This window comes from Motacilla alba, chromosome 1A (assembly GCF_015832195.1).
Source record: "Motacilla alba alba isolate MOTALB_02 chromosome 1A, Motacilla_alba_V1.0_pri, whole genome shotgun sequence".
NCBI classification, from domain to species: Eukaryota; Metazoa; Chordata; class Aves; order Passeriformes; family Motacillidae; genus Motacilla; species Motacilla alba.
Window position 1 is genome coordinate 45438790 of NC_052031.1, and position 26182 is coordinate 45464971.

The 26182-nt window shown below is 39.3% G+C and overlaps 1 protein-coding gene across 14 annotated transcripts in view; it reads right to left on the reverse strand.

The window, feature by feature from the left end:
• Window positions 1–6189: 6189 nt before the first annotated feature.
• ANKS1B (ankyrin repeat and sterile alpha motif domain containing 1B) overlaps window positions 6190–26182 on the reverse strand; it is a 407552-nt gene continuing 387559 nt past the window's right edge. For 9 of the 14 annotated variants that reach the window (XM_038155515.1, XM_038155510.1, XM_038155511.1 and 6 more), the window contains 4 exons: window positions 19486–19572; window positions 14785–14922; window positions 9265–9432; window positions 6190–8126 (listed from right to left, as the gene is read on the reverse strand). In XM_038155515.1, coding sequence (XP_038011443.1) covers window positions 8016–8126; window positions 9265–9432; window positions 14785–14922; window positions 19486–19572 — 504 coding nt within the window. In that variant the 3' untranslated portion in view covers window positions 6190–8015. Of the gene's footprint in view, window positions 8295–9264; window positions 9433–14784; window positions 14923–19485; window positions 19573–26182 lie in introns of all 14 variants that reach the window. The other 5 variants (XM_038155524.1, XM_038155523.1, XM_038155512.1 and 2 more) reach the window with 3 other exon arrangements.

The following is a 26182-nucleotide window of genomic DNA, read 5'->3' on the forward strand; positions in this document are numbered from 1 at the left end:
AATTTTTGTTGGTCAGGAAGAATTTCATTCTTGTACTGTGTAATTTGATCTTTAAATCTTTTCACCTTCCTATGAGATTGCCTTTAGGATGTGCAGTATTGAACACAGGTGAGCTGTACCTTCAGGTGCAATAGATACTCATATTTTTGTTTCCTTGTAGATTGCATCATGCCAGGGATGATGGCTGGGAAAGAGATATCCCCAGAGTATTGGGCAGGACTCCTGCCAATTGGCAGTTTGGCAGGAATATTTCTCCCCATCTTCTTATTTGTCTATGGAGCAGGCTCTATGTATCACCAGCTGCAATTAATTAGGTACATCTCTCTAAAGGGCTTTCCTGCCACATCAGGGGGTGGGGATAATGTTGGCACTGTAACAGTCTCTTTTCCCCAGTACTTGTAACAATCAGGTGAATTTTCCAGGTTTTTGAGGGACTTAGCTTAGTTAACTCTTCAAGTTTTACGTAAGTATAACTGAGTAATGGCTGTGACAGAGAGATGGCCATGGTGACTATGTAATGCCTGTGACAGAGAGATGGCCATGGTGACTATGTAATGCCTGTGACTATGTAATGGCTGTGACAGAGAGATGGCCATGGTGAATGATCTAATATCTTTTTTATATTAACTTCCACTCATGCACAGCATTCCCAGACACTTGCATGTTCCCTCAATGTAGGTTCCCTCAATTCCAATGCAGAATTGTTCACTTAATCCAACACAGATACTTTTATAGACTTACATATTGTCTGGGGGGCAAATTGAAGAAGAGAACATTAGTCTTTACAACATTAACTCAAGAAAGAAGTAGTTCTAGCCTCAACTATATACATTAGGATATTTATGCTTAGGACATGCCCAAGCCTGACATTCTGTAGCCTCACAATTATCACTATCCAATAATCACAAGTGGAAGAATGCAGACTGCACTCCATCTAATGCAGTTTTTAAATTAGTGTGGTCTGTTTCTTTTTTTCCTCATGGTGTCACTATAGGATAAAGTTAATGCTCATTGGGTATTCTTTGTACTGGAGCATATTTCCATTTCCTTTGTCTCACTGGCTTTCTGATTTTCTTTTATATGCTTAGAAAATATGATAACAAATATACCACCTTCAAATTTGAACACGTTCTCTCAAGCACTGGCCTATCCTTAACACTGAGCATGAGTTTTTCTTTTTCTTTTCCTTTTTTTTAATTTTCCCCTAAGGATTTAATATTAGAATGAATTTAGCTTTATATAAGGGTGTACAGAATTCGAGCAGTTCTAATGACTTGAAGGTAGGAAATGCCATGTTTAAAAAGACAAAAAGGCACTTATCTTACCATCAAGGGGGCCTATGAAGTTGCACCTGTGATTGACTTCTTCATTACACATAGGAACTGTATGTATTACAGAATGGGTAAGGTTGGGAGGGACCACAGTGGGCCCAACCTCCCTGCTGAAGCAGGGTCATCGTAGAGCATGTGACACAGGCCTACATCCAGGCAGTTCTTGAACATTTCCAGCAAGCTTAATCTTTCCTTATGGTGTTGTAATGTGTTTTGAATTCAGCTTTTATGATTGCTAGAAAAAGCAGTTTTCCTATCGAAGCTCAGGGGCAAGAGAAAACAGGAGAGAGAGAAAGAGAGAGAATTTAGTTTTATTTACATGCTAATGGCATGGATGGCATTTTTTTCTGCCTAGCTGTCACCACTTCACCCAGACCCACATTCTTGAATATATATAGGTACAAGACTTTCACAGAAGGAAGAAAGATGTGGCACTCTATAAAGGTTAAGTAGGATTGAAGAGAGATTTGCTTGTGGTCTTTACAAGAGCAGGAGCCAGCTGGAGATGCTGTTTCCCATTCATGCGTTTGGAGCACAGCCTTCCTGAAAGGCAAGGCCTGTAGGCTGTTTCTCTGCTTTCCCTCTTCTGCCTCCTCAGCAGGACAGTGGTGTTTGGGCTGGTTGCACTCAGGCTTGTAATGAGGATGAGTGTGACTGTCTAGCCAGTAGGAATGAAATCATCCACCAGTTCCACAAAATCTACATGCAGTGCTTCACTTGTGGCCAGCCTCTGTCTGACTCAGGTTATCAAGTGTGAAAGTTAACTAGAACCAGCGTCCGGTTAACCAGAATCAGTGTGGCCTTGATAGCAGTAAAGTCAGTTTGCTGATTTAGCAAAGTAGTTCCACCTAAAGAAGAGCCCTGAAAAAATTGCAGAACTTTTCAGTAGAAGCCTAAGAATTATCCTCGGATGCTTTCCAGTGGGCTGAAAATCCTGCCAGGATTTTCAGCCAGTTAAGAGTCCGTTTTTCTCCCACTCTCTTCAGACGGCCTCTCAACAAGAGAGAATAAATATCCCTCTTCTTAGATAAGTGCCCACATCTAAATATTGTCTCTAATCCCTATGCCATGTCTCTCATTTATGTGCTTGTCACTGCCATGCAGTTCCTTCACGGAATCAATTGTTCTTTGGGTTGGTACTTTGGAGATAGTTAAGTTACTCTTTCTAGACAGTTGTCTTGTTGACATCTTAGACACCATCTTCCAGTGAAGTGTGAAGCAGGCCAGCTGAACAGCACATATTGAAAGAAATCTAGGGCAAAATTAAAGTCCTGCATGTGGCACAAACTACCTGTTTTAATCTGGAATGGGATATAAACAATTCCACTGTGCATTAGTTGTCTAGCATGCTGCTTCCTTTCCAAAGGACAGACAAAATTTTCACAGCCTGATGATTCCCTTGCCAGTGGTTACCATTTTACGGTATTGCCAGTTTTTGACGCTGAGATGTTGATTTTAAACTTCAAGGCATGTGTACCTTGTGGATTTGCAGGTGAAGCAGCCTCTCACAAACCTCCCAGCAGAATACCAGAACAAGAGATGCTAAGTATTTCTTCCCGCCAGCTGTAAACAGTGGCTCTTCTGGCTTTTAATAAACACCAGGCCAGTTTGGAGGGGTCACTGCATCCAGTCTCAAATGCAGTATCATCATCTGCTTCAGGAAACCCTCTAACTCCACAAAGACAGAAGTTCCCCGTTGTTTGTCAGGACTTTGTGCAGTTTTAAGCCTTGTCCCAGCAGCAGCTTTTTTACTGTGCCTATGTGGTGATGCATCCCCCTCTCACGCTGGCCCACACTGTGATTTCAGAAATGCTTGTTAGGCCTTGGCCTTGATGAATGACAGCTCAGCTAAGCTCCCTGAGCTTATCAGAAACACTGTGCGCTCCCAGGAACTTATTTTGGCTAATGAGCTCCTGCATTTTAGTGAACAGTCTTGGAAACCTATTTTTCTTGCCTGCCTAAGAATGCAAGTGTAACACTGCTTTTACAACTGAACTTTTACAGAAAGTTACTGACCTGAATTGCGGCCAGGATGGAAAATTGCTGTGACAAAACGAAACACTCTTGCAACCCTGTAAAGAGTGGTTCTGAGTGAGACCCTCTGAGCTATACTGGACCACAGAGGGCTGCAGCCAGCAATTCACTCTGAGCAGGACACTCCTCCGAGCGAGAAAATTCTCAAGTTCACTCTTTGTGTAGGACCACTGCCAAAAGCCAGTGATGGAGCCTGGGCTGATACCGCTCCTTGAGGCTCAACTCTTCACCCTTAAAAATGATGCTAAGGTATCCAACATGAGTACTTAGCCGATTCTGAGGGGAATTTTTCACAGGTGTATGTCCACACTCCTTTAATGTGTGTCTGCTGAGCATGAATATAGTATTGCAAATCATTGTGGTTTAAAACCAAACAGCTGCTTCCCTTCTCCCAAATCCCCTCCAGTGAGAAAGGGACAAAAAGGCAGAGATTGTGGGTTGAGATAACAATTTACTAGAGAAAAAGCAATGAGAGAAGGAAAACAAACAGTAACAGCAAACAGTACTCATAACAACAATGTGTAAAAGAGGTGATTTACATACAAAAAGTGCTCACCACCCCCACCCAGCTCTGCATGGTCACCAAGACAAAGACAAAATGGCAGATGTTAGCATAGCCCAGCAGCTACATGGCTCTTCCCAAGACAAAGCTGTGGCGGGAGCTCCCACAGCCGGTGTCCTCCCTCCCCAAGCCCAAGACAATGAGAAACACGGATGGACAAACCTCCCAAGCCAGATTGTCTGCATGGCCCTGACTGCCCTGCCTGCACTGACTGCTCCGCTCCACGTCCACGTCACCCCAGGGGTTGTGGTTACCGCTTTGCTCCTCCAGATAAAAGGAACAAAATGGTGCCATTTCTGCTGGGCTCTCACCTCTTCTTCCACCTGGAACCATGTTCCCCCACGATGACCTGGACGGTTTAGAAGAGCAACCCAGCCCCACCCACACACCTCTAGGCTCTGCCCTTCTCAGCAATGGTGAGAGAATGAACTGTCCTAGCCCAAACCAGGACATACGTGCACTGTGAGTGTTGATCTCCGCAACTCGTAAGTACATTAGATTCCTATGTAAGGTAGGCCTGCGTGTTACTGTTGTGCTCATTGTAAAGTCTAAAGAATCTTTTCTTAACTTGTCTAAATTAGGCTGTCAATGAAGTGCTGTTAAAAACTTGAGGCCTAAGCCATTCATCAAGTCTGGCAAAAGCATCTACTCTGAACTTTGTGACTCAACAGGAGGGTCCCCCTCATTCCCTTTTATCCTTATGATTTTCCATCCTTAACCTTTTACCATCCCCAACCTCCACACAAATAATGTTAGACTGATTTTAATTTGATTGATTTTAGGTTTTAGTCCAATTTTTCTCTGTGTGCTTCAACTGCGTAGCTCACCAATGAACTTCATTGTGCTTTCACTTTTTATTAAACCTGCTTTAGCCAATACCTTTGCCAGTGATTCTTTGAGCAACCTAAAACACCCATTCACAACAGCATATCAGAGACCTCACTACTCACATAATTCTCAAAACCCTTTGTCACCCACATCTCATTTGGATTTCAATTTGCTTACCTTCTCATGTCAAATGCAATCTACTTTTGTATCAGCTCTCTTCTTTTGCCTATTCTCCACCTTTCCACTCTAAGTCATTGGAGTTAACTATTGGTTTTCCAGCATCCAAATGCTCCAGCTTCTTCATATGCACTCCCTGACCTGCGTCTGCTTTCCCTTTTCCCTAGAGGCCAAGAACAGCAATTTTCCTGACTTTCTGATCTTATAGAGGTCACTACCTTAACTCTTAAGACTGACCATTATCCTCTTACTGCCTATGCACTTTCAGCATACCAGGAACTTGAATGAAGTCATCTCAACCAAAGAAGACAAAAGATTAAGTGGCACCTCCTTTGGATTAGTGCAAGTTTGTAGAAGTCCCTTTGGATCTGAAGAAAGGACTGCTGAACCACTGTGCCAGGCTAGAGGAGACCCCGTGGACTTCTCTCCAACTGGTTTACACTAGTATTGGTGAGTAGACGGATATGTCTCCCTCTAAAATCCCCGGTTTCTGCAAATACAGAAGTCCCTGATGTGTGTTAATTCTTATCTTTCCTTCCAGTTTAAATTTGCCTGCTGTGGGGGCTTCAGTTTTTCACTGCCTATGTCCCAAAACCTTCACACTCAATTCTCTGCCCTACCAGTCTTTCATCTGTCTCATCTTTCATCAGTCCTGCTAGTTATTGTCAGTCTCTCTTGCCCCAATTATCTCTCCCAAATGAGTTCAGCTGCTTCCTGTGCCACCTTACCTGCTTGACATCTCTTTGATGAACCTAGATCAAATTCTTCCTGCAAGGTGGCAGTCCTTCCTGTTGTTTCACACCTTTCCTTTATATCTGCTTAGAGTTTTGCTGTAGCCCCTGTCTCATCCTTTAATTTTAGGGGTCACTCAGCTGCATAAGAGGTGCCCCAGTTTTATACCCTGAAAACCTGGCCCATTTGTACTTTACGTGCCTGAAGTGAATGTGTTTTAACATAACTCCTGCACAAATCTTTACAGGGTGTGATTAAATATGGGAAGTCAGCAATTGAGTAGAGCATGGAAAAACCAGTTAATTGAGGACTTCAAAGTGTGACATTTTTTACCATCTGTAAATAAAATCTGTATTGCAAACCAAAATTCTCTCCACAGCAATTCCTAGGTTTCCTTGGTACAAGATCCAAAGCCCAGTGAAATCAGTGAAATGGGGTGTGTGGGGGGGAATCTTTCACTGATTTTAGTATCCTTTGCATCAGGCCCCTGATTTCCCTTAGCAATGGTGAAATGATACACAAAGCTGGGACTGTACAACTTCCTTTTATTTTGTGTGCTTTTATAGGATATAAATAAATGACAAAATTACAAAATTTATAACTGGAAGCCCAAGCATATTTACATAAGTATTTGTTGCAGTGAGGCTACTATTTACTGTTCTCCTATACAATTTTCCTTTTGGTACCATATTTTTAGTGGTTTTTTTTTTGTTTTTTTTTTTACTGTCAGTTGACTAAGTACATATCAACAGTGAATAAGCAAAAATATGTACAAGGAACTATTTTGTTCAAGTAAATTGAATACTGTATTAAAAGGATGTCATCACTCAGCGCTATGATTAGGTTTAACTAAACCATATACAAGTATCAGTTTTAAACCAAGTTCAATTATCCATTTTTTGGAATATACCAACTGATGATTCTAACTGAAAAACCTCAGCTGGATATGAAATAATAATTAAAAAAACATTAAGACAACCACACAATTTATCAATATCTCTATAATGAACTTCAAAATGATTCACAATTTGACTGGAAAGAACAATATACGTTAAAATGTCATTTTTCTCCTATAATGATATTTTTACTGTTATAATTTCAGTTCTACATAAATATACATCATGGTATTATACAAATACTCCACAGACATTAAAAAAATTAAAACACTTTAAAGAAAAAGTAAGTAAATCTTATTTAACCAAATATTAAGCAAATGCTTAATTATTTTGTTTCATGAAAACATTTTTATTACTTTGGAAATTTTTTCTTTTTCTTGCTGTTTTTCTTTAGAAAATGTTTTGCAGTAGAATTTTATCAACACTCTTCCAAACAAGCTTTCTGTGACAGAAATCTTGATAGCAAAATCTATGATTTTGACTTTTTTAGAACCACTGAGATTATTTTTTTTAAAAATACTATTAGAATTCATGGCTATAGCAATGTTGAACTGCATAAACTATATGTAGGTGTAGTAGAATGACCATTCCACTTTCATTCCAGACTGATCACACAGAACATCCAGTGCACTGATGCTACAACTCTTATAATTTTCGTAATGCTGCAATAGCAGTCATTTACTTAACTTTAAAATAAACAATATTTCTCATAATTAATCTGGCTTCCTTCCATAAATATTCATATGTTTTCCTATAGTACTTCTCTTCCATAAAAATATCTAATAAATGTTTTCTGTGCATTATTAATACCTTTTTCTAACCATTCATAAAACTCTGATCCTTTGCTACAATGCAAGAGGTTCTTATTTCTGTAGAGGATCAAAGGACATCAATGATTACATATAAAATCAGTGCACACAGAAATCAGGGTGCCTAATTTCTTGTCACTTTAATGAATTCTTTATTCAACACAGTAATTATTAATGAATCCAGTGGTTTCACAAATAAGCTATTTAATAATTCTGGTTCTATTTCAATTAAAAACTGCCAAGATTTAAATAAAAAACCCAATCAAATACTCTACTTGTAGGCAGCATTAGTATTAGTTTAGAGACATTTTGTGGTTTTTTTTCTTTAAAAAGTAGAATTCTAAAATAAGAAATCAAAGAAAGCACTGTGGCAGAGTCACAAGGGAGAACTGCACGAAAAATAAGGTTTCTCACTCCTCTTGTGGACTGTAATTTTAAAAGTCTTCATATAGTATCATTCTTCAGTCAGTGCTGCAGGAAGAAGAACATCACCAGAAATGACTGTCAGCCTTTTTTGTTAGTTACAAGGCCACTCATACAGTGCAGTCTTCCTCTCTGCTGGATTGAAACGTTGCCATAAAGGAAAGGCTGTGCTGTGACTGCTTGGCGTGCAAGGCACAACAAGGAACAGGGGGACAGTTTTGTATCAGAAAATTGTAGTTTCATACTTGGTATTAATGCCTCTTTTGGCCTCTTGTCCAGGTTCAACAATCCAGGGTAGATTCGCAAGAGTCTTTTGTTCGGATGGATCTATCTGCTTTAAGACAAATGCAAACATACAGACGGGTTACCATCTCCGTGCACGGCAGCTTGAGCAGAGGGTTTTTCTTTAAACTAACAGGGCAAATCCCGAACTGACAAAGTCGTACAGCAGCAAGTATGGTGGTGTCTACACTCCCATGTACTCATGGCTGCCTTCTTCTTCCTGTTGAGATCAGAGCTGTGTTTACCCCCAAGCTATAGGGCATCAGAGTTCATTAAAGCCACACTTCATCCTGAGAAGTCTGTTCGCTAATGAGACAGACGATGGCATCAGGAAATGTTTCTACTTAAAGTTTTATGGAGGAAGATTCTGTGGCAATGGATGACAAAGTGTACAGTCATACATCCCCCCCCTCCCCTTCCCCAGACCCAATAATTAAGTGTCATAGAGTACAGTTCTCACATTATAGTCAGTGAATATGATACAGTGTGCGGTCATTTTTCTCCTTTCCCTCCCAAATCACCCTGTGCCTGTGTTCTCACTGAATTTATAATAGTTTTCAGAATTTTTTAAAAGGTCTACTGTAAAAGAATATTTCTGTCATCTCTGCACTTCAGGAGGGCACTTTTAAGGCAATCAATACGCATGCTTCAATAAGCTTTGTTTCTTAGGAGTCTGTGATTAATACTGAAAAAGTATATTGAATCCCAGATCAAAAAAACCCCAAAAAACCAAAAACAAAAGAAAAAAAGAAAAGAGTAAGAAAAGAAAAGAAGTTGCTTGGTCTGACAGGGTAATTGTTAATTGATTTGGATTTGTAATTTGATTGGGATACCTACGCCATGATTGTATACCAAATAAGTTAGGTGATAGATTAGGAAAGTCCATGAAACCACAGAGTTTGAGAGGTATGCATTGATTAAATGGAATTAATTAAAGTTCAGTAATTACTATAAGACACAAGACTAACCAAGCAACATCTTATTCTGGAGAAATCTGAAATAAGCAGTTGTTTGAAATGGCTGCCAGTGCTGTGGTGACACAACCCTGCCAGCTGATGAGCAGAGGTGGCATGATGGAACATTTCTGACTCAGGAAGTATTTTTATTTGTACAGTTTCTAGTATATAAACTCTTAACTTTATAGCTGAATTTTGTAATTTTTTTTGCATGCATCACTACCTTCTACTTACCACTGACTTCCGAATACTAACACGAGGTTTGGGAATAGGTTTAGAGGGTTTGTTTTCAAAGCTTTCGGGGAGGGTTGAAGAGTGACCCCCTTTTCGTGCCTGTAGTGCAAGCTGATAGGCCACCTCAAATGCTTGTCCTAGTGTAAGAATGATTTCATAAGCTAAATTCTGGAACGAAACAGAAACAGTTAAAAATGAGGTGAGGTTGAATTATTGTCAGACGCATGAAGTAGGGTAGCGATTTGCAATGCAAATAATTAAAATCATGCAGGTAACAGGCTCCTCAGTCTCTGTGATATTTACATCTATCATTTGATTTCTCATTGATTAAAAACAATCTAAAAGTAATTTATTATATTGAAAGTAATTACTTCTAAAGCCCTTGAAAATGTCTTACTAAACATGACAACATGAGTGGGTGAGTGTGTTGTCATCTCTTTTTAGAAGAAGTACATTAACCTTCCCACCTTCCCAACTCATCCCATGTCTGCTGTTCTCAGGATCCAGACCCTCTTGCACTGCTGCAATGTGACATTCGGCCTCACTCTATTTCAGAACTCTTGTGCTGACCCTTCCTCCTCCAGAGCTGGCAGCCTGACATGCTGTTTCCCTGGGCACGTGCCTTGGGATGCTCTGTGCTCACCAAGCAGCACAGGAAGAGGCTGCAGCCTGGGTGGGATGCTTTCAAAGGCACAAAGAGCCAGGGCTGGAGGTGCATACTCCAAGTGACAGATGCAGTGCAGGCAGCTGTGTGTGCAGGTCAGTGCACTGCTTCAGGTGCGTGCTGCAAGTCCTGGGGAAGCCTTCTCATGGGCTTGTTTTCTAGAAGTAAAATTGAGCTCAAACAGTTGTGTAACAACACTCCTGTAAGCAAGGGGAACGGAGGTTAGTGGGCATAACCAAAAAAGTCAGGCTATTATGCCTAAAACCAGTTCAGTGTTATAGGTGGAATACTTTAAATCCTCTTTGAATGTGGGGAAGAAAACCTGTAGAAATATTTATAAAGCATGAATGAGGTATCAGAGGTGTTGATATAAATATCCTTGCAGTACAGTTATACATCAATGAAAAAGCAGCTGGGAGTTTCAGATTTGACCTTACTCTAAATGGCAAGTGAAGTCCTATGGTAATTTTTCGTCAGGTTTGTGGGTTTGTTTTTGTATATTTATTTTTGGGCTCCTACTGGAGCCTATTTTTAGGCTCCTACTAGAGCCTATTTCTGGGCTACTAACTCTGCAATAATCTTTAGAACCCCTGCAGAGCAAAGGCAAGCCTGTTGGCTTGCCTCCATATGATGTCCTACAGCTCCCTTGGAATAATTCATAAATCTTTGATATGATTCAGATGTTACTCTCTCCTTCCTCAACCTCCACATACTACAGTCGGAAGCAATTCTGCATTGTTTGAACCTAGGTGATCTCTCAAAATTCCCACGTTTCTGATGCTTTTTCAAATGAGTTATGTTTTTACTAGTCAAGCCTACCTGTTAAGTTTGCAGTAAGTGAGAAAGCAAGGCAATTCACTTGGAAATACACTATTTTCAGCCCATTATCATTAAAACAAAGTTAAATGGACAAGCATTTTATTTCATGCCTTACACTTTAATTTCCCTGAGGAATTTCCATTCTTTTTTTATCAGTCATGTATACTGATATAATACAGGCTAAATTCAGCATATTTTGCTCATTATAAGTGCTTATAAAGGTGCCAGTTCTGCTCTGTGTTAGGTCAGACAGAAAACAATTATACTCCTGCACTGGGACTTGCTCTCTGCTGTTACAACTACAGTCACAACAGCAAGCCAGCCAAAATTTTATAGCTTCCCAAATAAAAATGCCTGATTTGATAGCTGTAGTCTCCAAATTATCTCCCCTTTAACTTTAAGGGAATCTGTCCAGAACTGAAAAACACTGAGGCTGCAGTTTGCCAGTGGAATAATAAAAGAAAAACTAAAGAGCCTGTTATCAAGTGCTCTGCCTTTTAGCAGAATGCTGGCCAAGGAATTAAGAGCAACAGAGTATAGTTGTTAAAAATGTAGAGAATAATATAATTTCAAATGGAGTGTAATTTAAGTGGGATAAGAATATTATTCTAAAGAGAGATGTCTTTAGAATCAGCTGTCATGACAGTAAGACAGTGTACTATATCATGATGGGATTGTCTGCAGTGGATATCATTAATATTACTAAGAAATACATCAGCAGGACAAGGTGTTGGAATGGCTTGTTGGAGAATATGCAGGCTGCAATACTAGTAGGACTGAGAAAATACACCACTCAGCTTGGCACACAAAAAGACCACTGAGACAGGCCTGAAAATCTGGGAGATAGGACCAGAGACAGACTGAAAGTTTGCCATACTGAGCCATAAATTTAGCTTAAGTCCTGCATCTTGTATAAAGCCACTATTATCTGTTTTCCTTTGTTGTCATCTGTAAAATGAAAAAAGCAGGCCTGCCTGGGACCTGAAAACTGTAAGAAGCATGTAACTGCTTCTCTGGTTAATAAATATTTGAAATATAGCAAATAAAATAGAACATCCACTGTTCTATTCAACATTTGAAATGCAAACTGAGCCATAGCTTGTACATAAATTTCATACATTGTATACTGTGGTAGAGCCTTGACAAAGGGAAGTCTGCAAATGGAGGCATGGAGGGATTTAAAACTGCACCTTGTGAAATTTAAAAACGTTATCTGGAAAAAACCCTATAAGTAAATAAACTTGGTTTGAGGAATTTCCCACCTATAGTACTGGGAGAGGATTATGAGGACCAGAGTTGGTACAGATTCTTGCAGGGGCTATATTGGACAGGTAGAAGCAGGATTCCCTTCAGGACAGGCGTGGAAAACCACACCAAAATCCATTGTAGAAATTCTTCTGACAGAGTGAGGAGATTATTTGAACTAAAAAGTTCAAGTAAGTTCCAAATTTCAAAAGCATGTGGCACAAAAGGAAGGCTACAGGTCTCCCTCTCGACAGACGGTAAGCACGGATGCTGTAGAGCCCCTGGCCGCTGCAGGGGACACCGACTCTCACAGCACCCCGTCGAACACCTCAGAAAGGAGACAGAAAGGCCTGTGGTGCTTCCCAGGCTGCTGCAATCCTGCTCCTTGCATGGTAAGGCAGAAAGTGAGTAAGCCAATGCCTGCAAGCAACAATTTCTGGGAGGTGAGGAATGAGGTCAACTGCCTTGTTTGCCAGGCAATGCTACAGTTCAGAGCCCCAGCCCAAGTCTGAGTCAGGATTCGTCACCTTTACCCAGCCAGCCTATTGCAATGGCTAATTGTTTCCTTACATTTTAACTGACGTTTTTGTTGTCTTCTATTCATAGATGCACTGGCCAATGAAGGATTATCTAATGGAAATGACTTCGGGTATCTCCAATACACAAACGAGAAACTGATACAGGAGCTGTGTTGAGGGTTTGTTTCTCCAGAGGGAATCTTTCACTCATAGATTTAAGGCTGCTTATTGAAAGAATGAAAGTGAAGTGGATCTCAAATATCGAGCAATAAATCCTCTTCTTCCCCAAAACCTTTTCCCCTTCAATATTCTTTAATAATGTCTGATGTTTTTGCTGTTTTGATTGTAGAATTTTAACTTTGAGTTGAAGTTAAATGTACAGTTACTCCTAAATAGTATCAGTAATACTTGTGATTGCATGTCACTACACTAAAATACTTCCCTACCCATAAATAAATTATTCTTGCCCACATTTCCTGAGAAACTGAAGGACCCAAAGGAGTGATTTTTTTTTCATAACATTGCATATATTGTATTACCAAAATATAGATGATTTAAAGTGCCTTACATCTTATTGTGGATTTCTACCATTTTAAGCCTAAGTTTTCTTAAAATGATTGTACTTCTATCCATTGGCAAATGGGTAGAATTGTTTCTATTAGCAAATGGGGCAATCAGTTTAACGTGAACATTAGGCTTTAAATAGAAAATTTAATTCACGCTGTTCTTGCACTCTAATCATCTAGCTAGTTTTTACAGAGCTTGTACTTGCATCAAAAATGCCAGCTGCTGAGAAAAAAACACAACACAAAAAGAGGATATTTGAGTAGGTAACACCTGACTGAGGGTTAGGTCGCAGGAGAAAACTAACTTAAGACAGTTAAAGTTTCCATATTGCTTAAAATAGCCATTTAAAGTGCTTGGGATATTAAATACTCCTCCTAAAGTACAGGAAGTAGGCAAAATGTAATTATTCCTGGATCACTTTTCTTCCCTTGCCAAGAAAGGAGATGAATTTCATCTGCAATACCTGAGTCCATGTTTCTGCTTGATTACTAAACCTATAAATGAAACTGCAGTACTTCAAAACCATTAAGTAGAATTTAAATAGACAAGGAGAAATAATAACCTCACTCAATCAGTCTAATTTCAGTTGTTCACACATCACTAAAACCTATGTAATGTAGCATCTTGTTGATAATTTTCTATCTATTTTTAACACAATTTCAAAGTTTTCCTACTCCCTGTGGATACTAAAATGTCAGCAGAGAATTTAAATAACAAAAGCACTCAACCAAAATGCTAGAATTCCTCTAACCTACCTGTACATCTTGTTATTTAAATTCTCCCACACACTATTGCTGTGCATGTTAACTATTTCCCCAGTTCCAAATAAAAAGCTGCAGTTCAAGGTACCCTGTTCTTTTGATTTAACTTATTTATATTCATATAACCATGTTTCAAGAATTCATACACATTATACTCTATTAAAATATTTTTCTAGAATATTAAAATATTTTTCTCTATTAAAATATTCTTTCTGGAATGAGTTTGAAGTTTTAATAGCACCTTAAATTTCTCTTGTGCACAACTCAAAGAGTAAGTTTTTTTGAAAGTTTTGGACTATAAATTTGGTGAACTTAGTTCACCAAATTTAGTTGAAAACTGCATGACTGATTAATTGATACATGTTCATGATTTCTTGAAACCATAATAGTTTGTGTATCACCACCTGAAAAATATAAGTATAGGAAGAAATGACTAATTTTCCATCAATAGGAGCTCCAAGGAGTTTTGCTGAAGTAACATTTTGAGATATGTAGGCAAGAATTACAGAACAAGGAAATTAGAATTACATAATTAATTTGCTACTTTAAAAATAAAGGCAATCTTCTGCTGTGTGCTGAGATTTCAGAATGGCAAACATCCTTGTTCCAAACTTTTGGAAGCCTTAGGCTTGTAGCTTAGGTTATGAGAATTTCATGTCCAGACTTGCATGAAAAGCTAATCACTAAGTTTACAGTCAACAGCTGAGGTGACAGAAGTGACTTATTTCTAGTGGGAAATGAGATATCAAAGAAAATCTTTGCTCTACTCCAGAAATGTCCCTTTGCTATCCCATAGCAATATTTTCCTGGTGTAAATTAATTATTAATTAATGTATTAATTAATTCCAATAATCACCATGAATACATCCTGAAAATGTTTTAACAGAGCTAAGTAACCATGACAAATAGAAACAACTATTAAATGAAGCATCTTCTATGAACTGACCACATCAAACGCAGTGAACACGTGGCAGTAGTGGTGATTAGTCTTCAAGTCTTTAGTGATGTACGCAAACGTAGAAAGGTCTTCGGGGTCTTGTGCAGCACAGGAAATGTTGCGGATTTCATGTTCGGCAATAATATTCTGTTTAAAAAAATATTTTCAATCAATTCAAGAATTAAATTTAAAAAGGTCTGGGTTTAAATTCATATTTGTGTTGATCTAGTGAACCAAAGTATTACAGAAATGTCCTAATAAGAAGTGATTTAATGTGCCCCATGTGAGATCTTACACAGGTATTTGGAATTTTGACCCTCTCCAATTGCCAATTGTCTGGTAGGAAACCATGATGTTCTAGAGTCTGCCCTATGAGACCACTTTTGCTTTGCAGTTTATTCAGGTTCGTTTGACAAAGAGACATCTTTCCTGGCACACAGGACACAACTTCATAAGATGCTGGTATAGTACTTCGAAATTGTATTAATAGATACAACTTCAAAGCACTATACCAGCATCTTATGAAGTTCCTGGGCTTTGGTATAAAGATCAAAATGGGACACTGTTTCAGTCTACTGACAAACAGGATCTGCTGAAACCCAGCAAGCTCAATGGCCAGGTTTTTGCACACGCTATTTGACAAATTTTAGCTATAGTTCTTCAGGAGGAAAAAAATCCCACCAAACACCTCTTATAATTGAAACGGTGAGAAATTTAAAGGATTCTGATTACTAAAATGGTAACTATGGGGGGATCTGGCAGCTCATCTCCACTTACTGACAGCAGCATCCTGTAGGAGAGATGTAGGAAAATGTAACTGTTCATGCACCGAGCCACACTACTTGCAACAGCCAATGTAAGCTACAGCACACTACTGGGAGAGAGGTGGGGCACGTCTGTCCAATGGAACAAAAAAACAGCTGTCTTAAAGCTTTGGAGAAAATTATGAATACTCATTACATCAACTGCTGATATATAATTACTGTGCTTAGGCCAAAGGAACCATGAAGCCAGAGAAGAAGATACAGCAGAGTGGCTTATGATTAGGCCTTGCTTCAGCAACACACATATTTCAAATGGTTTGTTTAAAGAGAAGAATCATTAATTGACTAGGAATTTACTTAGGGGTTAGTTTCCATGATTTCTTGAATTGTAGCCCTGCTGGTTGTAGCTCTGGCATTTCCACAAAAGCCCACAGTGACATATCCTGCTGCAGCATGACATCGCTACTGCATCATGGAACAGGTGACACCTGTAGTGTCCCAGTTCCTCACACAGCCACCACTTGTTGCTGCATCTGTCCAAGTTAAAACAATCTCTGAGCATATCTGGTTTTCCCTTACCCCTCTCTTTTCCTTCCTACCTCGTTTCCGCCACCTCCTTTTTCAATTTTTTTTTTAATACATGCAACCAAATTACTCCAGATGCTTTGCCATATCTTCTCTCATTTGCTAAGTGGCAACTTTCCCCTTTGCATGTAGGTGCCAAGTTAATGAAAAGAAGCATTAACATTTTTAAATGAAGAAATCATGACTTAGGAAAAATCTTAATAAAAAGCATACCAAATTTCAAATTATGGGAAAACTGAGATAAGGAAACTTTACTGAAGAAAAGAAATAATCCTCTTAAATTGTTGCAACATACTTGATTATTTCTGTTTAATGCATTATTCATAAAAATGACAAAACCAGTACTTGTGTTTCAATATATGCCAATTTATAATGACATGTATAATCTCTGCTCAACAATTGCTTGCTTTTTATTTTACTTGAAGCATTTTATTTTCTTTGTTCTCAACTTGATAACTTTTACCCTCAATAAAGATTTTGATGAGAATTAGAATGATACTAAAACCAGACATTTAGATATTCACAGATGGAGCTGTAATGCACTGTCATTGATGTAGTGTTTGCAACGTTGTAGTTCAGAAAGCAGAAAGAATTCAAGCTTGGAAGGTGTTAAAATCGTATGGGAAGTATTTATGCCAAATCATGAGCCACAATGTAATCACCTGAATTTATGCAGCATATGTGGAAAGAGCTCTGCTATGCTGAAACTTTTTCTAGGTGACTTGGGGTTGACACAGGGATTTGCATTAATTATTTTAATGTTTTAAATTTCAATCGAGTGAATTTTAGAAACATACACATATCAAGTCTGTTTTGAATAATATAAAGTATACCTAAACAAAATCTTCTAGATAGGAATTGGTAGTGAAATTGAGGTTTTTTTCTAGCTGCTCTAGGATGTACTCTGTGATCTCCTTTGAAAATTAAACATTTTTCAGTGCATGCCTTTACTGTGTCCTACTGTCACATTTCAGTAGACCATGGTCTTATTCTGTAGGAAGTAGAAGGCTATGAACCAGCTTCCTGTTCTGAGTACATTCCTCAGACACTGACTGACACTCTACAGTTGTTCTAAAAATTGTCATCCAGTTTGGCAAGAGAAACCTCCGGTGCTTCTCAAAAAGCGGGGAAGCTGAAAGTCAGTTCTGGTTCTGCCAAGGAAATACCTTGGAGGGACCAAGTTTTTGCTAAGCAGCCTTCCTTTTGCTTGCCTAACTCATGCCAGCCAATCTCCCTTCTGGCAGAAATCACCCAGAAGTTAGGGTGAGCTGTGAGCCACGAGAAAATTCCGTGAGTCTGCTTTTTCCTAAGCAGTAATTTCTTTCTGGCCTCATTTGCAAAGAAATGGTGTCATGCCAAACTTCGAGGCGCCACTGAAATAGCTGTCACGGAATGAGGTCAGGGCCCCTTCGTCACCTGAAACTTTGCCTGCTATGACTGGGAAGACAAATTCTTAGCTTGGTGGCATAAAGGAAAAGGATGAACAGCCATGAGAGCTGAGTTTTCAAGCACAGAACTGCTAGCTAGTTTTGTCATTGAAAACGATGCCCAGTGCTGTCAACTATAAGCTCATATGGAAGCAGTACAAGTCTGGATAGGCTCTCACCTTAGGGCCTTGAAGGGAAGACCCTGTTTGGGTGTTGAAGGAATTGGGAACAGCGCACTGTGGACAAGGATGATAACAACGCTTCTGGAAGAGTTGCAGGCTATTACCTGGTTTTTACAGAAGGGAAAGGCAGTGCAAATTCTGAACTGGAGAGAAAACAATCTACCACTTGAGAAAAAACATTGGTCTGTGGCATATTTAACTCCATCAAATATATCTGTTGCACTACTAGGTTTCAGTGGGACATCTAGAGTCAACTAATGCAATTTGCCAAACTTCTTTCAGCTGTCCATCTTACATAAAGACTCTATGCACTGTGCAAAAAGACACAAGAAGCTCCTTTTGTTCTCCTGGGATTTTTTGTAAACCTAAGGACACTGCAGTTACATCCTTTATGCTACAGAGGAGATTTAAGACCTGAAAGCAGCATTATCCAAATTGGAGTTAATGCATTACAATGTCCTGATTTATGCCCTACACCTCAGAGAACATAAAAGGAATGAGGGTTGTAGAAGCTCAGTTTTGAATCAATGGAAGGAAAAAGGAGAAGACAGGAATTTCTGGTCACTCTGCTCTGGTAAATATGCCAGACTTGAAACAACAGTAATTTTACCTCAGTTTTTCTATTAAGCCATCTTCTAACTCTAAATATGGCTTCCAAACTCTAGCAGAAGTTCACAAAAGTGCTTCTATCCATCACTTAAAACACAGTTCTAGTTAAACTTAAAAACTGAATGATTTGGCAAGTTTGAAGGGTACTGGGTTAGGTGTACTGTGTGGTCTGAATGTTCAGTAACACAAAGCTGCTATATACATTATTAACCTGGTCAGGTAGCTGGGTTGTCAGATTTATTTTTTATATTGCTTGGTCAGTTTTAGTCACATAGCAGAAAAGATAATTTCGTACCCGTTCATATAAAATCATCAGTATGGATTTTATTTCCTTGCCGTTTTAGACATACAAGGAAGAGAAATTAACGCATTACTTTACTTCTCTTTACAGAGCTTGTACGTTTTACTTTGGTTAAGCAATAATCCATTGCTCTATCCTTCACTGAGTTCTCTGATCTCTTAATTTTTGCTTTTCTGGCTTTGGTTGGGGTTTTTTTCAAGATTTGGATGTATTTAGAAATGTAAGAAACGAAACACAGGAGCATTGCCATACAGGAAGATGAAAAAAAAAGAAAAAGGAATAGCAACTATTAAGAACCTGCTGCAGTTCAGGTAAATGGCTAGCATCAAGAAAACAGCTCACAGAGAGGCTGTGGTATTTGAATGTCTAGAAAGGACATTCAAGGTTTGTGTTCCTTATGGCTGGCCCTGGATAAAAACGCTTCTTTATTCTTTATTGAGACATCTTTTTTTTTATTTCCTCAAATTATAATAATGAACATATATATATATAAACACACACACACACACATATATATATATATGTATATATTCTACATATTTATGGAACTGTATAGAAAAGAACATGGTAAAGAATTCCACAAAGGCTCCCTGCTGAATGCCTTTTGTGATAAGCTGGCATATAAGAGCATAATGCTGGACACAATGTTCTCCAAATAAGCCATAAGACTGAGTTTCTGGAGAATGACAATTACATTACATTCATTTTGGGCAAAAGAGGAGAAAAAAAGGAGAGGAAAACACAAAGTGTAAATCTGTTCCCTCTCTGGCCTGGCCTTCATAGGTATTACTATTTCTCCTAGTTGTGAGAAACAAAAGGTAATATTCAGTAATTGCACATACCTTATTTGTGGCATCAATAAATTTGACTCCCTTGTAAGAGACAGATAGGACAATGGTTGGTACTTTCTTCATCTGTTCCGTAGACTTCTGAAATCAAAACAAAGATATTATTATTCTTAGAGTTTTGTTGCATTGCAATATCAGTGCTCTCTTCTTCCGATTAAATACCTAAGTTGAATAAATACTACTTTTTCTTCAGCCAGCTGTGCTCTGGGTTTATGCCCTCTTGTAGTCACAAAACTAAAATAGCTTTAAGTTTGTTGTGAGATAGTAAAAATTCTCCTTTTTTCTAGCACAATGGGAAGAGGATAAAGTAACTTTTCCAGGCTTAAAAAGACCAGTCATGCAACCAATGTTTCCCGAATCATGTGTGTTTAGGACATCTATCTGATATGCCTCCCTCCCCTTCTCCTGCCCTTCCCAGCTGTAAGAATCAACAGGACAGTACCTCCTGTAGTACCATTTCTTTGCTGCAATTAGTTGTTATTTAGAAATATTTCCCTGTTTTTCCCTTCTTTGCAGCTGTATTTGTGACATGAGGTATCCGTGCAGCCCGCTAGGCCTGTCAGTCAATCTGTCAGCCCAGTGCTGTATCTTGTCAGTCTGGCTGTCTGCACTTCGAGTGCAGCTGCTACTGGAAGCTGCTTTCCACACGAATTAGCACAGAGGCTTATTCTGCATTCCCTCAGTGCCAGGTTCTCCTACCTACAGTTCATGCCCTCCTATAAGATTGTTTTTCCTTTTATGCTAGTCTACTTCTGTGTGCCTTCAGCGTGATGCACACAGCAAACATATTTCCTGCTGAACAGACAGGGAAAATATTTGGGGCAGATTAAAGTTCTCTGCAGAAAAAAAAAGTTCTTTAGTTTACAGATCAAATTTACTAGAACAACCCCAAAACCAACAAAACAAAACTCCCAAATGTGGCATAATAGTTTATAACTGATTTGATTTATTTTAAAGTTAACGACAATGATGGACTAGACTATTCTACACAAGACTTCTATAGTAACATTCAGAAAATGCTTATTTATGGGACTATAAGCAAACAATCACAGAGATCAGTCAAATATTTTCCTGAGAGGGAATGAACTGTTGACAGTTACAGGTAAACATGAATAAACATCAGCACACAGAAGGAGAGTGTAAACACACTGAGAAGTCTAGAACTGGCATATAGGAAGATCATTAAGGCAGCTGAACAAAAGTAGCAGCGGTGGCTTTGTATTATTCAAAAAAAAAAGTCCAAAGAATCAGAGATAGAAACTTGAAAACACAAACTGTAACTAAAAAAATGTGTTTGAAAAAATAGGCAATGCTAACACTAGAGAGCAAAATAAACAGAAAGTTAAAACAAAAAAACGCCCTGTGATCATGTCTCCTTATTGGCTTTCGATCCTCCCAGAATCAAACAATGCTCCATTTCTGTCAGCATAAAATTCAAAGCTACAGATCCAGCTGTGTTCTGCAATTACTGTCCATGCAGGCTAAAGCCTCATATTAAAGTTTCAAGGAGAGCCCCACCCATCTGTGTAATGGAGAGGATTGTTGGATCTCTCTGTATCAAATGACAAGAGGCTTGAGACTGCAATCAAGTGTCACTTTATCCCAGAGAAAACTCCTTTCCAGAATGCTCACCACTTTTAAGAAATGAAAGCTTAAATGATAAAATATCCTGAATAATTTTAACAAAATCTGAAGAAAGACACTAATCTGATTTACATGCCTCTGAACCGAGTGGAGAAAGAAATGGTATCCCTGCCAAAAGTAGAGCAAGCAGCTACCTGTGTGTATGTGTGCGTGTCACTATAACAGAGCTCAAATTAGTCTTTTCATAAAATTTAATTTCAATGCACAGAAAGCATGATAGAAGCCGCAGTACACACATCTATCAGAATAATAAGCAATAAACCCCATCTATTCTCATACCAGACAAAATAGTCACAAATATAACAATATCACTTTAATCATCTGGCAGAGCAGCAATCATTCAACTTTTGTCCTTTCAATTTAGTCCAACAGCTACACACAAGAGAGCTTTCTTTATCATTTTGATTATTGTAATTACCTCCTTCCTTGCTCCCTTAACAGCAAAATTTCTTTTCTCCAACGTGCTATACAAACACAGGTACTAAGTTCACATATTTTAGTTTTTTGGTACAATTCCCACTGTCTGGTATTTGCCATAAAGGTGAAGCATCCTGTTGGCCAGGCCACATCGTATTCATTACCTCTTTCCTCTAGACCTTTAGTTTGTAATTTAATCATCTTCATCTGCTCCACATTCACCTGGGTTTGTCTTGACCAGACCTGACCTCTAGTATTCAATCAGGGTTGCAAACTGCCAGAAGACTGTCTCTGAGTGAAACAGCTCATCAAGATGCTATTAAATTACAGTTGGCAAATTAGGAAACAAATCAGAGACTGATGGACATTTGTAATTTATTAAGCCAAACCATCTCAACTGGTAAAGAGCACAGGCTATTCCTCATCAGCTTGCAAACCATACAAACCCCAGGATTTGTGCTGGAAGGTGTTCTGGAAGACTGCAGTCCAGTGTAGAATCTGGGGCAGCAATTCTGCACTTGTACTCTCATTGAAACAAACAGCTGGGCAGTAGAATAACATCCTTTTTTATTACAACAGTGCCATCAAGAAAAACACACAGCTCTATTCCCTGGCTCAACTCTTAGTGATACAGTAACTGAGGTCCACCAGATAATTATTATTTCCAAGCAGTTTCCAGGCTTCAACAGTTTTGAGCTGTCATGGTGAGCTCACACTATTCCCTCATTGTTCTTTTCTTTTTAATGAAGGAGTTGTCTGCCAGAATGTGTAATGTGTGAATTCAGAGATACAGTATGAATACCTTTTGCTCAGGCACTGTAGGTGCTTTGGCTCTGAATTCTAGGATGCTGAGATGAAGTCCCACAGATTTCTTGGTCAGACATTTCACACCTCTGTGCAGGCCAAGTGGGCATCTCTGCCCATGTCTGTGCCCAGAATCTGAGAAGAAGGTGGGACACAGGAGTCAGTATTCCCTTTCCTCAGGCTTTTCAGGTTCTAGCCACTGTACCAACTCCATGAGGACACAATGAGATGACAAAATATTCTTGTCCATCTGGTGTCTCTATGGGAAGCATATGGACTTGGGCCAAATTTATAGGAGCCAGCTGAAGGCTGGCTTTGGATGTCATGTGCATGCTGACATATGGTCTCATGCTCCAAGGCATGTTCGTACCATAGTAGCAGGATTAGATTTCATCTCACGAAGACGTAATCACAGTGACAGGACACTGTCTTCGGGCAACTGCTCACTGGCCTGGAACTGGTCATAGTTCCTATGAACTCCATTGTTTGTGACTGTAACTGGCTCTTCATTTTAATACACTTCTTTAGGAGAATCACCTGGGTGAACAGCAAGCCTATTCCAGGCTCCTTGCCAGTGCCTGTTGCTGATCAGCTGGTCACCTACGTCAGACAGATGTGCATGCCCCATCTCCATGGGTGCACTGCTCCTGCTGGGAGGAGCCCCTGTGCTGCACAGTCTGCACTGCCAGAGACTGAGCTTTGGTGCCACCTCTGAAATCCTTGCACCAGACAGGTAAATGACTACGTGAAAGCAGGCCATGTATAATTCAAGAACCATAAAACAGGCTTGTGTGTATACACAGGAAGATAGAAGAAAGTGTCACCATCCTAAATCTAGTGTGACATATGTGCAGCTTCCCCAGACTCCTCAAAAGACACAGAGCATCTTTCTTTTCAGAACAAGGAACATCTGGAGTACCAGCCTTGTCTGTATTTTGAGGCAGCTGCTGCAATGAAGCTGCTTCATCCCCTCAGCACCCACAATGCGGATCAGCTGAGTGGAAGAAGGTAGAAGGTACCCTCTGCATAACTACCTGGTTACTACAGTGACTGCTTTTACAATAAAAGTCTGAAATTAAGACTATTCTGAGTTTGCATCTGAACCCACTGCTGCCATTATTTAGGACAGTGCCAAAACCCTGCACAGGCTTGGACAGTGCTGGTCCCAATTTCTCCTTTTGAAATGGGTCACAAGGAGATACAAGAGCAGTGGCGCCAGAGAGAGCAAGAGAGGGAGTGCAATCTTGCTTCTCATCTTGTTCATGGATTTTCTTTAGTTTCACTGAAAAAAAAAATCACTCTCATATCCAGAGCCTAAACTTATTTTCATGTTATAGTAGTACTACAAATTGTCTTAAGTAGGTAAAGCATTTCCACTTGCATATTGATTTTGAGTTAAAGGCTGTGCAGAACTGCTACACATTTATTTAGAATATAAAATAAAATCCAAGTAATTTGAGATCCACCCTGCCAGCATGCCTAACAAATCTAGGTAATTAACAATGGCTTAAAAGGCAGAGGAGTTACTCTATAAAGTAATATAAACTAGTGGTTTATTTCTAAAAAGTGAGTACAAAACCTGCAACCCTGAAGGGCCTTTAACCCTTCCAAGACAGGATTGAACCTCAATACCTTATTCTGTGCAGAACTGAGAGCACTAATTCAACACCTTTGAATGCTCCTGCAATGTCCAAACAAACCATGGTATTTCCAAGCACACACCCACACAAAGCAGCTGAAAAAGAAATTCAGAAACACACATAGAATACTGTCCAAGATGCTAACAAATTCCCTTGATATACTGTAGCACATGGTGTAACATAGCCCCCTCTGAAAATCTTTCATCTCGTTTATTTATTTTCTGCCAAGAGGAAAGTGGATACATTGGTACTTCTACTTTGCCATGTTGACCACTTCAATATACTTATACATGCATTTATAACTAGATTACCCAGCTTTCATACAGTGGCCAAAATGAAAACAGATTCTCTTTTAGGTTTATATGTAATTATATTTGATATTGCAAATACACAGTAAAGAAATATTATTCAGCTATGACAAGTCACTAACAACCTCATACATAAATAAATTCCAAGTAAAAGTTTATGAGCCTGTAAAATCTTAAGTCTTCATCTTGGCTTTCTACTTTTGCAAATGAATCTTCAGTCCTATATTGATTTTTAATATCTATATGAACACTGTAGCTGTCAATTCTCCTATTAAATTGTGTATTGGAATCCACTTTATTATAAGAATCTGAACATTTTCCCAAACTGGTGGCAACTATTAATTCTAAATGGCATCAGACTGCACATTTTAAAACATGTGTTAGTACCACCTACTATCATAACTGTAAGTCTAGTATTTATTTAAGGCTTATGAAACTTCACTAAATAGTTCACAGAATCAGTGAAATCTCTGTTGGAAGGGAACCAGAAAAATAATTTAATCCAATCCAACTCCTGTCCCCACAGAGGGTCACCCCCAATAGTTACACCGTGGGGCTGAGAGCATGCCCAAACACTTCTTGAGCTCTGCCAGGCTGGTTCTGTGACCACTGCCCTGGGGAGCTGTTCCAGTGCCCAGACACCCTCTGGGTGAAGAACCTTTTTCTAATACCCAACCTAAATCTCCCCTGACACAACTTCAAGTCATTCCCTTGGATCCTGTCACTGACCACCACAGAGGAGAGATCAGTGTCTGCACCTCCTCTTCCCATCATGAGGAAGTTGCAGACTGCCATAGAGGGGCTGCCCTCAGTCTCCTCTTCTCCAGGCTGAACGGATCAAATGTCCTCAGCTGCTCCTCATAAGGCTTCCCCTCAAAGCCCTTCAACATTCTCATGGCCCTCCTTTGGATGCTCTCTAACATCTTTATTTCCTTCTCATAGTGCGGTGCCCAAAACCACACACAGGACTCAAGGTGAGGCTGCACCCGCGCAGAGTAAAGTGGGACAATCACCTCCCTTGACCAGCTGGGAAGAGGAGCTTGAGTAAATCACTTTGACAAGATCATGCAGAAGATGAAATTGAAATAAAAATCTAAGTCCACACATGACCAGTTAGTTTTCAAGCCAATTTGCCTTTTAACAAATATTTACATACAATTATACAATCTGCCTTTTAACAAATACTTACTAACTTCTCTCAGTCCAAAAAATTTAAAAATGCATTACTGACATAATTTAACACTTCTTGGAATAAAACTACCTCTGCAATCCTCATGGTACAAAACTCTTTACTGCTCTACAATTAGTGGATGCCTCCAAGCTACATTGTTTATATGAACAGTGCACCTGGGGTGCACCTGTAATGCACCTAGTTGAGAGTGAGATGTTTTTTTCTTTTGCAATATCTCTAAACATTCCTCTGCCTTCCAACTGCCCTTTAGATCCTTTTCAGCCAGAATTCAAGGACGTACAAGCCTCTGAACACATGGTACAGCATGATGTGGATGTGCATAGAGACTGAATGTTCATAAGATCTTCCACCACTACTTATTTTTTCCTTTTGAGTAATATCCATGTGCCTGTTCCACTGTAGACCCTCTGAAAGCAGTGGCCACACAAGAGAGAGGCAGAGCTACAAGTCTCAAAAGAGCAGAGACTGAAGAATCTAAATCTCAAAATAGTGTTTGATGCTGACATGGTACTTGCCCAGGGAGTTTCACCAGGAGGCATATGCAGACTTCTACTTTTGGAGGAAAAATGAAGCAGAGATTGAAAAGTAAGAAAGGGTTTAGTAGAAACAAGGAGATTGCCATCTAAATTCAGTTCCTTCTTTACATAAGAAGAAATGAAAGGAGGAAGAAAGGCCCTAGATGCTGC